General features: G+C 32.7%; 1 protein-coding gene across 12 annotated transcripts in view; it reads right to left on the bottom strand.

Annotated features, from left to right (window-relative positions):
- The window catches only part of KTN1 (kinectin 1), a 524,036-nt gene that overhangs the window by 382,932 nt on the left and 123,968 nt on the right, over positions 1 to 17,136 (bottom strand). For 4 of the 12 annotated variants that reach the window (XM_074235874.1, XM_074235880.1, XM_074235876.1 and 1 more), the window contains 7 exons: positions 13,579 to 13,668; positions 13,362 to 13,454; positions 12,149 to 12,220; positions 11,808 to 11,891; positions 11,534 to 11,617; positions 4,688 to 4,771; positions 2,544 to 2,636 (listed from right to left, as the gene is read on the bottom strand). In XM_074235874.1, the coding sequence (XP_074091975.1) occupies positions 2,544 to 2,636; positions 4,688 to 4,771; positions 11,534 to 11,617; positions 11,808 to 11,891; positions 12,149 to 12,220; positions 13,362 to 13,454; positions 13,579 to 13,668 (600 nt within the window). Of the gene's footprint in view, positions 1 to 2,543; positions 2,637 to 4,687; positions 4,772 to 11,533; positions 11,618 to 11,807; positions 11,892 to 12,139; positions 12,221 to 13,361; positions 13,455 to 13,578; positions 13,669 to 17,136 lie in introns of all 12 variants that reach the window. The other 8 variants (XM_074235878.1, XM_074235883.1, XM_074235881.1 and 5 more) reach the window with 3 other exon arrangements.

Here is a 17,136-nt window from a genome sequence, read left to right as displayed (position 1 = left end):
GTCTCTCTTCTCCTCCCCAAATTAAATCTTCCTTCAACCAAGCCCCTTCAACCAGTCATTCAATAAAAAGGATGTAAAGTTCTTCACCATTGTGGTTATCTTCTTCTAGTTGACTTCTAACTTATCTAAGCTCTTTTCAAACTGTAGTATCCAGAACTGAACACATATTCAAAATTCAGAGTATAGTACAGTGTATCATCTCAACCATCTATGCCTCTCTCAATGCATTTCTAATTTAGAAATAGACAAATGAGGCCCCAAAATGGTGTAAAATAACAGATGGGCTATTTCTAAGGGGCATTTTGTCACACCACAAGTAGAGTGTTACAAATAAAGCACAGAAAAATGTTTTAGAACTTAAAAGAATGGGAGATGAGAGATGAATATGGGAGTGTGGGCTGGTTAATTTTTTTTTTAAGTTTTTGCAAGGCAGTGGGGTTAAGTGGCTTGCCCAAGGCCACACAGCTAGATAATTATTATGTGTCTGAGGTCAGATTTGAACTCAGGTACTCCTGACTCCAGGGCCAGTGCTCTATCCACTGTGCCACCTGGCCACCCCTGGTTAATTCTAACAACAGTAGTATTTATTAATTTTTTTAAAATTCCATACCCATAATTTTAAAGTGACTTTTAAGGAATTTTAAATGACAAAACCAATGAAAATCTGCAAATGTTCTGCAATTCAAGAGTCTTAAAGTTTGTTTAAAGTTTAAGCAACTTGCCACATGGGTCACAGATATGACCTAAACCCAGGTCTTTCTGACTCCAAGGTTGGTACGTATACTTGACATCACAGTTTCTCTTACCTACTATATTTCAAAAAGTTCTTCAATCAATTTTGTGTTGCTTTTCAATGAAGGACAAGTTTAAAATGGATGAAAGAATATTTGAAAAATTTATATGATAAAAGAATATTTGAAAAATTCATTGCCTTTGTAAAATATCTACTAGAAAAAAAAATATTTCTCTATCGTTTGACAGCAAAAAGAAGGGGAGAAAAGGAGGAGTATGTCACATATTTGAGATTTCTTAGGAATAAAGATGTAATTCTTACCATACTCCTTCCCATCTCAATAGAATTAAAGTATATCCCATATTTGATTAAACACTGGTAAATTTATTTGAAATTTCAGTCTCAAAATTAGTACAAGTTGAAGAATAAACTGAACAAATTAATATATCATTTCTCTTACAATTGAAATTCTAATAATACCTAAAAGATCCCATAAGAAATATTGCTTAAGAGCAGAAAATGAGCTCCTATAATGCTAGACCAGTGCAGCTAAAAAATAATGAAAAAACAGCATATTTTTGGTTAAGGAGAAGTGAAATGGGAAAAACAACCAGATTTAGTTTTAAGAATGGACAAAATTTTTAAAGTATCTTATCCATAAAATAAACAACCCATCCACTCAGAGGAACATCCTAAAACTTAAGTCAAAAAATTTCCTAGAAATTTTCATTCTGACATTTAAACCCAAGTATCAAAAATATGAGATTTTTTTTTGTGAGACCAAGATGGTCTTTATGTTAAGTACTGCACTGATAATAGCACTGTAGAAAACTCATTTGAGTCATAAACAAATCAGCCTGTACAAAATCAAGAATAACAAATTAGTCATGAATACAAATCACTTATTCATTCAACAATTTATTAATCCTTTACTATATGCAAAATACTATGCTAGGCTAGACATGAAAAGGAAAATCAAAATCCTTTTCAAAAATCACAAAAAAAAATATCATTTGAGAATAAGGGAATTTAAGATTCCATCTGACTATATTATAAAAAAACTCTTTAGAAAGGCCATGATTTTAGACCAGAGACTCTTTGAAGATTTTCCATTTAAACTACAAGGAAAACAGTTCCTACTTCCCCTAGTCTTTATCAATTATCAACCACATCTGCTGCCACAAGCCCAGGTGCCCCAGGGACCCAGGCACCCCACAGGTTATTCCTGAAAGGCTGGGACCCTTTTACTCAGGCACAATGTGATCCTACCTGCACTGCTACCCTCTCAGACCCTGGTAGAACACAGCCTTCCCACAGATTTTCCAAGTTACCTTGAGCTGGAGAATTGTCTCACTAGATCTTTCTGTGGGAGTCAAAATTTTAAGGCCTTTGGAATTTTGGGGGAGCAAGCTTCTGGGAAATCCTGCCTTCATGCTGCCATCTTGGCTTCACTCCTGCTTATTCCATTCTCTGAAATCTCTCTCTCTACTTCACCAAGCAGATATGTGTTAAGTAGTGATCTATTTCAGATTCCCTAAGTTAATATTCTCAACTGCAAAAAATATCAATCTTCTTAATGAAACAAAAATGTCAAAAGCAGAAATTATCCAATAGATGCAATTCTAGAGTAAGAAATTTAAAAGATGAAATTACTTTCTAATAAGAAAGTGAATGAGTACAACATCACTGCTGGCATAATTATTTTTCCAGAGGATTTTAACTAGTCATAGTTAGGTTTTTGAAGTAAAAATCATTCAGAGATAATAATGCAATTAGTTTCTAAAGAAAGAAGCTTGAAGAAAATACACACCACTTCTGAAGAAATATCACTATTTTCAATAATACTGGTATCTCCAGCAGCTTTTACTATTTTTGCCTGAATAAGATCCAATGATTGCTGAGCCTGTAAAAAAATTACAAGAAAGAAGTTAGTAATTTATTAAGGCTAAATTGTATAACAAAATACGAGTTAGACATAAAATTGGAGCCTAGAAAAATATTCCTATCTTTAATATCACCACCTCTGAAAAATATTAGCCAGCTTTTGAAAATCAACAATAACTTCTAAGTCAATTTAATGGAATTAAGAAGCTTTGACTGAAAGCTACAAATATTTACTTGTTTGTTCAAGGAAAAGAAAAGTATCAAAGAAAAGTTCTATGCAAATTTGTGTTTTAAGATATCAAAAAGATTTAAACACAATGTCCTTAAGCCTATATGTATACATATATATATATATCATTAAAATAATCATCATGCATTCACTAAACTGATGAAATAATTTCAGAGAGTGTAATACCAGCAAAAGCTATCCCTTATCCTCAACTATGAAAGGCAATCAAACATCTAATGCCATGAATACCACTGTAGCTCAAAAATTAGTAAAAATTGATTTGAATATATATACATATAATATATGTAAGTGTTACATATAAAGCAAGAACTGTTAAACCAGGATAAGTAAAACTTGGTCTTAAAAGTAAAATTTCCCTGCATGGCAAGTTAATTACTCAAATGCAATTTAATTCTATACAGAAATGATAACTAGAAGGAATATATTGTTGATATATGTCATTTGCATACTTATCTCCTAGTTCTACACTTGACGTATATAACAAACAGAATATGCTTTCTAAACAAGTACCTATACACAGTTCAAAAAAAATATGTATGCATTACATTAAGTATAGGCAGCCTAAAAAAAGTCTATTGAAGAATAACTTTTAATTCTCTAACTGATAAATGGTCAAAAGAAATGAACAGGCAGATTTCAAAGAAAGACATTAAAGCTATCTATAGTCATATAAAAAATGCTCAATCTTTATTGATTAGAGAAATGCATATTATATCAACTCTGAAGTACCACCTCAAACCAATCAGATTGGTCAATATGACAAAAAAGGAAAACTGATAATGTTGGAAACGATATGGGAAAACTGGGTCACTAATGCATTGCTGGTGGAGTTGTGAAATGATTCAATCATTCTTAAAAGCAATTTGGAACCATAACCAAAGGACAATTAAAGTGTGCATCCCCTGTGAATCAGCAAAGCATCTGATAGGTCTGTATTCCAAGAAAATCATAAAAAGGGGAAAACACCCACCTGCAAAAAAGTATTTATAGTGGTTCTCTTTGTAATGGGAAAAAACTGGAAATTAAGGGGATGTCCATCAATTGGTGGATGGTTGAAGAAATTGTGGTATATGAATGTGATGGACTACTATCAATCCATAAGAAATTGTGAATGGGTGAACTTCAGAAAAGCCTCAAAAAACTTACATGAACTGATGTTGAGTAAAGTGAGGAAAACAAACTACATATTAACAGTAACACTGTATGATGATTAAATATGATACAGTACTCTCCTCAGCAGTACAATAACCAAAAACAATTCTAAAGGACTTGTATTGGAAAATACCATCCACATCCAGAGAAAGAACTGTGTAGTCTGAATCCATTTTAAAAATTTTATGATTTATAATTTTAACCTCATGGTTTTTTGTTCCCTTTTGTTCTGATTCATCTGTCAGAACATGACTAATATGAAAATGTATTTAACATATTTATACATGCATAATCTATATCAAATTGCTCACTATCAAGGGGAGGGGGAAGGAAAAGGAGAAAGGAATAACCATGTGGAACTCAAAATCTTACAAAGAAGGTGAATGTTGAAAACTATCTTGACATGTAGCTGTAATAATAAACAAATTTAAATTAAAAAATTTTAAATAAAACCACAAGAGTACCCTTTAAATACCTTAAACAATAACATAACAAACTGCTTTGAAATTTGCAGCAAAATATCCATAAGTTCAGTGAAAAACAAACTACAGAATAAAACATTTAAAATTTCATAGCCAAATGAAAATTCAAAAATTGAGGTTACTTTGAACTTTTTTGAATATAAATGTCAATGCAAAATTAACCTTCAATACAAAGAACTGTATTACCTTATGCAGGTCTCCAGCTACTTTTTGTCTTTCACTTTGCTCCATTTTAAGTTTTGTAAGTGTTTCATTTAATTGAGTTTTCAACTGTGAACATAAAGCAAAACCATGACGAAATTACTTTTTATTCTTCTCAGATTAAGCCAGTACCTCATTAACTGTAAACAGAATGTGATTACTAACAGTTACTATGAACAAGGCATTAGTCAATATGTTGCACCAGACAGATGTACAGGAAAGCGAGGCAGAGGTGGCTCCATCTGTAATACTAAATGCAAGAAAAGAAAGCCATAGGAATGAAAGTGTTTAGAAAGTGTAGAAAATTGCAAATGCAAAAACAAAATGAGGAAAATATTTTAAGAAGGCATTTTTATTCACTATTCATGAAGCAGCTATTTAAGATTATCTAAAATAAGTGATTTTGAAAATACACTCTAATCTGATTAGTTACTAAAACCTCCAACTAGAAAGATTACAAAAAATCAAATAAATGTATAATGTTAATCAATAAGAATATAAACTAAAAACCAAAAGGCTAATTTATACATTATTGTAAGATAAAAAATGGAAAATATTATTTAAAGCTTTATTAGGCGTTATCTTTAAAAAGTAGTATTAAAGTCAAAGTTTTGGACAAAGTTTAAAAATTTCTTAATCACAAAAGAGGAATTCTGTGAGTCACTTAAAATTATTCTCCTTTCATCTCTGATTACTAGTCTCAGTAAATCCCTAAAAATACTATATAGAGAACATAATAAAAATCACTGTTACTCCCATTTTACACATAGAAACACACACAAGTATATATATATATGCAGGCACATTCATCTCCATTCATTACATTTGTATACTGGGTACTCCTAGAGTGGAAATCCCCCCCCCCCCACAACACACATACACATAGATGAACAGTTTGTGTATAACTAATAGTCTTGGTCATTCATCTACTGTGTCTCAGAGACTGGATTTGAAACTGAAGTCCTCCCCTCTATCCATTAAGCTATGCTTCCTCTCTCATTCATATTTTGTATAAAAAGCTCTGATATGAAAAATGCTCAAGATCCTCTTGTTATTTTGAAGCCTCAAAAGGAAGGTAATTCAGAAATTCACTGGAAAGTAGGATCTGAAAGCAAGCTTGAGATCCTCAAATTCAAGTACATTGTTTCCATATATACATTCATATCTCTTCTCCATAACAAGAAATTTTTCAGTGGAAGATATACCATTGAATACTCATCAGTTCTACTATTATATACAGAAAACATTCAATATTTGGGTAACAGTTGAATTAACCTTTAAGGTTAGTTCAGTTCCACCAATCTAGGATAACTATTATGGTCATTCAAACAAACTCTGGGGGGTACCTGTTTGGTTTATGTTACGTATAAAGGCAATAAACAGAGTGATTACATATCAGGTCATTTGACTTAAAGATCAAAAGTGTTCTTAAACTATACAAATTGGAGGTTACTATCAAGAACCAAAGAAACTTAAACTACAATTCTATGGACCTCATGTTATACAATTTGCTAAAATGAATATAGGACTGAGATGGCAGAGAAAAGGCAGAGTCTCACTTGAGTTATCCTAGATTTCCCTCCAAATAACTTTAAATAATCCTTCTAGAGTGGCAAAACCTACACAATAACAGGTGAAACAATCTGCAGAAAAAAGTATATTGAACTGAGGTGAGAATGGAATACAGTCCAAGGAGGTTGACCAGCAAGCCTTTGGGGCAACTCAATCAGCCTTAGTGGCTTCCAAAGGTCTCAGTTCAAAAGTGGCAAAGTAGCCAAACAGCTAATCAAAAAAAAAAAAAATTTACAGGGGGCTCTTTACTAGCTCCAAGTGCAGGCTTTGTTTCATTGCCTAAACAGGTTTTAGTCACAGAGCAAGAAGCACTGGTACACCAGACATTGCAGGCTGCACAGGAACACAAACCCTAGTCACAGTTCCAGGGTGGAAAGGGGTGCTTGTGGTCCATTTACAGACCAGAATATAGATCAGAAGAGTAGTAAATGCACTTTTCTTACCACCTGCTAAGAACCAAAGACTTATAGACCCCCAGAACTAACTCAAAGAACAGCAGCAAAAAAGGTCTGAAGTTTGAGACAGTTACCCCTCCATCCCAGGAACAGAGCTTCACATTAAATTAAAATTTAAGAATGAAAAGTTGAGAAATAGACTGAAAAAATAAACAAATAAAAAAAAAGGATCTAACCATATAAAGTTACTATGGTGACAGGAAGATAAAACACAAACTCCGAAGGTCAACAAAGTCAAAATGGTTACATCCAAAGCCTCTAATGTAAAATAGGATTTGAGCTAAGGCCCCAAAAGGATTTCCGGGAAAAGTTCAAAAAGAATTTTAAAAGCCAAATAGGAGAGGTAGAAGAGAAACTGAGAAAAGAAATGATAGTGATACAAGAAAAAGAGGAGACAAAAATTCCCCCAAAACTGTAGTAGCATCTTAAAAAACAAAACAAGCCAAATGGTAAAAAGAGACACAAAAATCCACTGAAGATAAGAACTCATGAAAGAACACAAGTGGCAAATTCTGGCAAAAGAGATAAAAAAAATTCACTTAAGAAACAACTCTTTAAAAAAAACCATGATCAAAAAAAGAGCCTAGACCTCATCTTTCAAGAATTATCAAGGAAAACTGCCCTGATACTCTAGAAACAGAAAGTAAAATAAAAATTGAAAGAATGCACCAATTACATTCCAAAAGGGATCCCAAAATGAAAAGGCCCAAAATATTATAGCCAAATTCAAGAACTGCCAGGTAAAGGATAAAACATTGCAGACAGTCAAAATGAAATAATTCAAATATTGTGAAGCCACAGTCAGAATGGCATATTTAGCAGTTCCTACATCAAAGGACTATGATATTCTAGATGCTAGGCATACAACCAGGAATAACCTAGCCAGAAAAACAGAATAGAAACCCCTTGGGGGAAATAAATGGACATTTAATGAAACAGAGAATTTTCAATTATACCTGATAAAAAAAGATGAGAGCTGAATAGAAAGTTTTATTTTTAAATACAAGACTCAGTAACAGCATAGCGAGTTGAACAAGAAAGAGAAATCATAAGGTTAAACTAAACTGTTTACTTTCCTATATAGGAAAATTTATTTGTAATCCCTAAGACCTTTATCATTAGGGCCATTAGAAAGTGTATACCTAGAGAAAGGGCATGGGTGTGAGTTGACTAGGACAGGATGATATCAAAAAGGGGGGGGGGGGGTGAGAGAGAGGAATGGCAATGGGAAAGGGGATAAGTTCCAATGAGCTTTTAAAAATGGAGGGGAAGATGGGGGATATATGGGGAGAACTTAACACTCATTGGAATTGATTCAAAAAAGAAATGATATATATACTTACTACATACAGAAATCTATCTTATCCTATAAGAGGTGGGGAAGGGGAAAGCAAAAGTATGTGTATGGGGGATTGTTGATAGAAGGGAGAGTGGATTGGAAAGACAATAAGTAGTCAGAAACATAACACTTTTAATAGTAGATGGTAAAAGGAGAAGGAGGGGTAGGATAAACAGGGAAAATATGATAGAGGGAAATATACAGCTGCCATAACAGTGAAAAAAATTCATAATAAATTTCTCTAATAAAGTCTCATTTCTCAAATATATATGGAACTGAGTTGAGTTTATAAGAATATAAGTCCATTCCCCAATTGATCAAAGGATATATATATATATATATATATATATATATATATATATATATGTAGTTTTCAGCTGAAGTAATAAGCTATAGTCATAAAAATTGCTCTAAATTACTATTGATTAGAAAAATCCAAGTTAAAACAACTCTAAGATACCACCTTGAAAGATAAATTAATATCCTTCTAAGGGATGATATCTAAGGGATGAAGGCCCATGAACCGTATGAACTAATTTGTCCTTTACATGAACCTCACCATCTGTGTTAGCTCTTGAACTCCAAGAACTAGCCATTCTTAGACCATGTTAAACTCTGAGGGACTAGCTATCTGTTCAGAGCCTATTTCAAAAGAAGAAGGTTTTGCTCCAGATAGTGATGTTTTATGCTAAATTCCTAAGAACACATCCTTAATAATTCATGTCAATTAATTGAACCATATTTCGGTTCCCTGGTAGAATGCCTTCTTTGTCTGAGACCCTACAAAAATCCCCAGCTAAGCTCCCCTCTTTGGAATCTCACCCATGGAAAGAATGCTTTGCCTGGGGCTACTTTCCCATTCAGGATTCACCAGCCAACACTTGGGATTCCCCAGCCACTGATTATAGAGTTAGTGCTTACCCTGAATTGGTGATGTATTTCTATATATGATTCTATATACTGAACTATTCTTAGTTCTATATACTGAACTATTCTTAATCTTATACACCTCAAACCCTACAGATTGACTAATATGACAGAAAAGGGAAATGACAAATGTTGGAGAAGATGAGGAGGGAGCTGAGACACCAGTGCACTGTCTGATTTGTTAACTGATTCAACCATTCTGGAGAACAATAAAACCATGCATATTCTCTGTTCAGTAATACCACTTCTAAGTTTGTATCCCAAAGAGATAAAAATGAAAAATAGAGAGGACCTATATGTAAGCAGTTCTTTTTGTTTTGGTAAAGAACTGGAAATTGAGGAGGAGACCCATCAATAGGCGAATAGCTGTATAAGGTGAGGTATATGATTGTGATGAAATACTATTGTGCTATAAGAAATGAGGAGGATGGTTTCAAAAAAACCTGAGGTGATTTACATAAGTTCATGCAAAATGATGTGAACAGAACCAGGAGAACACTGAACACAGTTAACAGCAATACTGCAGGATGATCAAGCATGAATGACTTAGCTATTCTCAGCAATACTGTGATATAAGACAATCCTAGAGAACTTATAACAAAAAATACTATCTGCTTCTAGAGAAAGAACTGAAGGGGTCTGAATGGAGATCAAAGCATACTTTTTAAAACTTTATTCCTTTTTCATGTTTTTCTGTTTGTGGTTGTCATTGTGGGGGGGGGGGGCATGGGCGTGCCACATAGGCATTTTCTTCTACATGACTGATATACAAATATACAAGACTAAACATTTATAATGTGCATCAAATTATTAAGTCTTCTCAATAAGGGAGTGGGGGGAGAGAATTTAGAACTCAAAAATTTTAAAATGAGTGTCAAAAATTGGTTTTACATGTAATTGGAAAAATAAAAAATATTAAATTAATAATAACTTATTAAATTGTAAAAAAAAAGAAGAGACTGGAGGAGTGCCTTCTTATTAATGTAAACAATTTATGTGGTACTGGAATTATCTTTTGATTTTTAGTAGAATTTACATGTGAATATAATTGGTCCTAAAAGATTTTTCATTGGGAGTTAGTTCATTTATAGCTTGTTCAGTTTCTTTTTCTGATACTATTTTCTCCTTTTATTAATATGGCTAGTCTATATTTTTGTAAATACTCATTTACTTCCTCTAAGTGACCTTTGAACCAATATAAATATGATAAAAATATCCTATCATAACATAAATACATATTATAATTGAAAAAATAAAATGCAACAAGTTTTGAAGTTCAAGGAAGATTCTATTGAAAACAGAAGAAATTATTTTCTGAACATATAAATTTAGAGAACAATTAAAGTAAAAATAGTTGCTTATATAGTCTGGTAGCATGACCTCCCATGCAATAGGCAGTCACTGTAACATTCTTTGGAAATTTGGACTGCATATATAGTACAAACAAATCCTTCATCTTTGATGAAGGCAATAGACAACAGTTTGCTGGCATAACATAGCTCAGTGGTGATACACTATTTCCTGAAAATAACATAAGCACTTCTTATAGGAATACTAGAAAAATGGGATTTGGAATACCAATGCACATGAAGCACATGAACGAAGACAGCAAGTGTTCCAATTTTGTCATGGTAACAGTGTTTAATGAAGGAATCCTAATGAAAGCCTAGCCTCTGTTTAAAGAAGCTGATTTTTTTTTAGGGAAATCAAAAAATAAAAACTGGTAGGAAGAATTTAATATGCTTGTTTAAAATAAAATAAATAGAATTAAAAGACAGCTTCATCTGCGCCTATTACAAAAACTAGGACAATCCAAATCATATATTTGGGGTCCATTTAGAATCAGATTTTTGACTCTAACACAGTATAAGATTTTCAAGATACAGAAGGCCAAGCATAACTAATTCCACTGAGACTATATATATTTTAGCAACAAATACACTGCTTGTAGTCTCAATGGTACCTTAATAGTATCAAGATTTATAATTTGCTTTTCTCAGCCCTACCTGCCAGATGGGTCTAGATATTATGGGGAAAATATGCTAATAAACTAAGCAGCTTTAATCGTTTTTACAAGAATGGAGCACATTTCTTAAAAATATACATCATTTTCTTTTCAAATTGAAATTCTAACAAAAACTCCATATTTATTTTTCTCAGTTATCTGTATCTAAAAGATTTAGTGAAAGTCCCTTTTATCTCAAAATCTATGATCCTATGAATCTTTGCAATTCAACAATTCTTTATTTGTATATTTATAACTTTTGTGCATAAAAATGACAGTCTGAAAAGTTAAGACTTTATAAAATATAAAAAAAAGATATGAAAAGAGTTGGAAGCAAACATGCCATTGTTAGGAGCTAAGAAAAGAATATAATTTTAAAGACCACCAGAATACAAAAATTATCATAATTTAGGGGAAAAAAAGGCCAAGCTAAAGATGTTAGCAGAAAGAAAAAGTTTGGGTGGTTTTCTCCACATACCAGAACAAGTATTTTGAGAGCCTATTTTATACCCAGTGGAGAAGAAACTTCTTACCAAATCTAGCTCTTCGTTCTGTCTTACTGCTTCAGAATATGAATCATCAAGTTTTTTCTGCAATTCAGTCAACAGATCTTTCAGCTGAAATGAAGTTTAGAGTTTAAGATTGATCTCCTTATGATGTTCCATTTTTCTTCTGCTAAGATAATTAGGATATCCACCTAGACAGAACCTTAGTCATGAACTTCCCAAATCTTATACTGAATTATTTTATCATTTCTCAGAAAATTAAATTCAAATGGGCAACAAAGTTGGGACAAATCATATTTACCTCTCTAACTTCCGAAACATAAGTTGACCGTTCTATTTCTGCCTTCTCTAGTTCACTTTCCAAATGTTCTCTCTCTCTTCTCAGCTAGAGATGGAGGGAAAAAATTGGTTAAAAATACAAAGTTTTGAAGATTCTATTTTTGCTGATTCCCTACAAAAACAACAAAAATTTCATAACATTGCTCTTGAATATAAAACTACCATCTCAAAATCTACTCAGCAAATCATCATTCAACAGTTAAAACAAAAATTTTTAATTTCAATTCTTATTACAGTTAACAGCATAAGAGGCTCAAGTGTATCAAATAATGATAATAATTGATTTTACTTAACTGTACGTACAGTTTCGAGTTCCTTATTTTCTCCTCTTAATCTCTCTACCTCCTGTTCCAAAGAACATAATGAAGAATGTATCTGTAGTTTCAAAGAGATCAAAAGTCATATTGATGTAAATACCCCAGTAAACCAATATCTGTGCAGTTATTAACACAATACAGTTTAGAGCCAATTCAACATAGCAAATTGCTTACAATGAGTTTTGACTCAACTGTCAATGAGTCAAAATGAGTATTAAAATGAAGTTTAAATTAAAGTTAGGAACTCATATTTCTCAAGCTGACCAAGATTATGATTAAAACACTCTTAATCATACATGTAAAATTTAAAAATTTATAAACTATTTCTAAATCATTATTCATTATAAAAATACAGATTAAAACAACTCTGAGCTACCACTTCACACCTATCAGAAATGAAAATGCCAGAGGGGATGTGGAAAAACAGGTATACTAATGAACTGGAGGAATTCTGAACTGATCTAACCATTCTGGAGAATATGGTACCATACCCAAAAAAGTTATAAAACCATATATATCTACTGATCTAGCAATACCACTACTAGGTCTACATTTTAAAGAAAGCAAAGAAAAAGGAAAAGGATCAATAAATACAAACTTATTTTAAAAAGCTTTTTTTTATAGCACATCCCACTATTTGAATTCTGCCTTGCTCATGGAGCACAGTACCCTCTCTGATGAAGGCATACCATGCTGGGTAGTCCTGTGTCAGTGTCTCCCATGTTGCATAAACAATTCCAAAGTTTTTAAGAGAAATCTTATATCACCTTTTTCTGACCACCACATGAGCACATGACCCATGTGAGTTCTCCAGAAAATAGTCTTTTTTGGCAAATGTGCATTTAGCAAGCAAACAAGGTGACCAGGCCATCAGAATTGTATTCCTTGTAGTAAATATTACTAGCTACCAATTTTCCCATAACAGAGAAATATCTTATTTTCAATGTCAAAATCAGTGTACAAAATGAGTGTACAAGCTGAGTGGTGAGTAGGAGTTGGGTTGTACATAATTAGAAGGGCTTCCATCATTGAAATCAGAAATCCACTCAATCCTTAGAAGAGAAAATAGTCATTTAACTTTTTTTAAAGATTTACTTTTTCCTCTAAATAGGTTTTGAGTCATATTAATTTACAGTACTTCAAATCACTTCATATATTAATATTCTTTCCTAGCATTATACATCCTTCTTGGCAAATACCTGTCTAACAGCTTTCTGTGATTCTTCAACTTTAATTTTCCATTTGTTTTCTTCTTGTTCCACACTTTGCTGTAACCTCTGTAAAATTCCTTCCTACAAGAAAAAAAAAGCTTAGCTGCTTTTTGACATATACATATTAAAGAAAAAATATTAAGATATTACTAGACATTAGAAGTTATGTGAAAACATGGTAATGTGGATCAAAAACAATTCCTACTGTTTCGGCAAGAACAGACTTGTATTTTTCACATTCTTGCTGCAACATCATGTGCATATCATCAGCTTCTTTCAACTTTTGCTGCAGCTCCTATAACAATAAAAATCACAAAATAACAATGCTCATTTATTTGTACACAAAAATTTTATGCCATAATTTTGTTCTCAATATGCAATATTCAATCATAACTATTATGAGGCAAGATAAATAATTTTTGGTTGTTTTCTAAGAAAACAGTCCTTAGACTACTCAACTTTGGTAATGGATAAATAAGTTCAATACCCCCCAATTTACTTTTCTGCTATTAAAATTTTTAAGTTTCCAAGTTTCAATCAACAGACAGCATAATTAATTTTTAAATGAAAAGGTTGAACAATTCTATTTAAGAAATTTTGAAGCTTTCTTAAAGATATTGTTAACATGTTAATAATTCCCTGTAGTCTTTTCTAGGCAGAACGAGAATATACTGGAAGTCAATCAGTCTTTAAGAGGCAGAGTTTACAGTTAAAATATACTGAATACTTCTAAAGAAAGTAAGCAAGATAGTACAGATGGCTAAAACAGAAGTAAAATATGCTCTCTAAAATTCTTTGAAGCCAAAGTACTGCAAATCACACCAAATGGACTTCCAGATGATCACCTAGGAAAGTCCCCAAAACAAATACAGCACTGATAACAGCATGGAGAGAACAAGTATCTACAGCAAACACATGTCTACAAAGGTTTCACTTTCATGGAAATAATTATCCATAGAAATTCCATCCATTTCATCTAACATATTAAAACATCATCTAAGCACATAGACAAATGTCAAAACAAATAAAATCTATTCTACATGAAACTACTCCCATCATGTCCCTAACAAATATTGCCTCCTACCCAGTTAAAAAAAAAAAAAGAGATGATATAACAGAAAAGGTCATAATTTGATCAGGATGAGTATTCCTTCCTCTGATACAAATTTAAAAATTGAATTCCTGTTGAATACTTATCTATATATTTTTGTTAATCATTTAAGTTGTAAATCACAGTTAAGTCCACATTTAAGCACTTACTATACCAGGTACTATATTTGGTTCTAGTGGGGGAAAAAGTAACAGTCCCTACCTTCAAGGAACTTACATTTATAAATGAAACAACATAAAAATAAATTATTATATAGAAAATTACAGCACTCAAAACACATTTTTTAACTGCATACTAGGTTCCAGGCACTACACTAAGCATTGTGAATGAAAAAGAAAAAATTTAGCCAAGATTAGAAGGAAAATAGCAAGCTGGGAAATGATTTTCATAGCTAGTGGATCTGATAAAGTTCTGATTCCTAAAACATATAGAGAGTTGAATCAAATTTATAAGGTTACAAGTCATTTCCCAATTGATAAATGGTCAAAGGTCATGAACAGGCAGTTTTCAAATGAATACATTAAAGCTATATATAATCATGTGAAAAAATGCTCCAAATCATTATCAATTAAAGAAATTCAAATTAAAATAACTTTGAGGTACTACCTCACACTTATCACGTTGGCTAAGATGACAAAAAGGGAAAATATTCCATGTTGGAGAGGTTGTGGGAAAATTGGAACATTAATGCACTATTGGTGGTACTTTGAAGTAATCAAACCATTCTGGAGAGTAATATGGAACTATGCCCAAAGAGTAATAAAACTGATCTTACCCTTTGACCCAATAATACCAATGCTAGGTCAATAGCCAAAAGAAATTTTTTAAAAAATTGGAAGAGTGTCATATGTTCAAGAATATTTAAGTTCTTTTTGTAGTAGCAAACAATTAGAAATTGAGAGGATGTCCATCAATTGGGGAATGACTGAACAAGTTATGGTATATTTTATGGAGTACTACTGTTCTATAAGAAACCATGTATGGTCAGACTTTATAGAAGCATGGAAAGAATTATATGAACTGATACTGAAGGAAGGGAGCAGAACCAAGAGAATATTTTACATATTAACAATAATACTATAAGTTGATCAGTTGATATAATTCCTCTCAGCAATTCAAAGATCCAGGACAATGCCATCCACATTCAGAGAAAAAAAACAAAAACAAGAATCTGAATGGATACTATGTTCACTTTTTTAAAACTTCTCTTATATTTCTCCTTCCTATCCCATGGTTTTCTTTCTTTCCCCTTAGCCCTAATTCCTCATACACAAAATGACTAATAAACATAAATGTACAACTACAACTTTTACAATACAGTTGGCTACCATGGAAGTGAAGAGAGGATAATAAAAAAAATGTTTAACTTATAAATATGACAGCGGGTGAATACTAAAAAGCTTTCATAATATGTAAATGGAAAAATAAATATTGATCAAAAAACAGCTAGAAGTCTGAAGGTGCTAGAAAGGATTCACACCAGAGAAACCAGTACTAGTATCATTACAGAGACTTGAAGCCCACCAACACTAGGAAAGAGTTTACAACAGACAAATTAGCCTAATGCCAATAAATGGGAATGAGTGGGCTCTCTGATGGGTACCAGAAGTTTGGAAAGCATCCCAAGCTTCAGAAATTAGAGTCTGAAGCCAGGAAAGGCCTTGCCTTGACTAGGCAGAACAGAAGTAGGGGAGAAAACCAACTCTTAAAGGTTATCCAGGGTCAGCTATGTAGGCCTACAATCACTATGAGCCCTGGTAAGAGACAATCCAGCTAAAGAACATAGGTGGGCACCCAAATGATCTGAACCTAGCCCCACCAAAATCCTGATCTGGAAACTAAGCTTTTAAATATGAGTAAAGGGAGCCAAGGGTCACACTAGGTGTTGCAGTGGATAAAAGTGCAGGGCCTGAAATCAGGGTCTGATTGCATATGTGAATGCTGAGTAGTTCAGTTGTACCTGACTCTTCTTGGCAAAGATACTAGAGTGTTTTGCCATTTCCTTTTCCAATTCGTTTTGCAACTGAGGAAACTGAGACAAACAGGGTAAGTGACTAGTGTCACACATTAAATGTCTGATACCAGATGTGTGAACTCGGGGATAAATCTTCCTGAATCCGAAACTGGCACTTTACATGATGCACCAATTGCCTAGAAAAGTTGGTTAGGTTTCTTTATACAAACAAGCATCAATTATACATTATTTGTACTGATCACATTCATGGTGATTTTTCTCCACACTCTTTCTCTATAAAAAAGGATGAGGGAGCAGAAAGGAAAAGAAAAAGTATTTAAAAGATAATGATGGGGGCAGTTATCAGATATGAAAAGATCTCCATTAATTACTGAATCATAAAAGAGTACATATGTCACAGATGAGCACATCATTATGGAAAATAACCATTAGTTAGGGTAAAAAACATAGAAATAAATTTATAACAACTAATAACCTTTACCAATCATAAAATACTAAAAATTAGAATCAAAAAAGGGAATTTAAACCATTCAAGTTTAATTTACTCCTAAAGAATTGGTGAGGCAAACAAAATCAGATAAAGAATAACTTCATCAAAATACTTATTGTAAGAGGACAGTTTTTTTGAGCTTTCTTTTTTTGGTGGGAAGGGGGTGGTCTACGTTTTCTTTTACAAC

This window comes from Macrotis lagotis, chromosome 4, assembly GCF_037893015.1.
Source record: "Macrotis lagotis isolate mMagLag1 chromosome 4, bilby.v1.9.chrom.fasta, whole genome shotgun sequence".
Taxonomy (NCBI): domain Eukaryota; kingdom Metazoa; phylum Chordata; class Mammalia; order Peramelemorphia; family Peramelidae; genus Macrotis; species Macrotis lagotis.
Note: the sequence above shows the minus strand (reverse complement) of the source record. Positions and strands in the feature narration are given on the sequence as shown.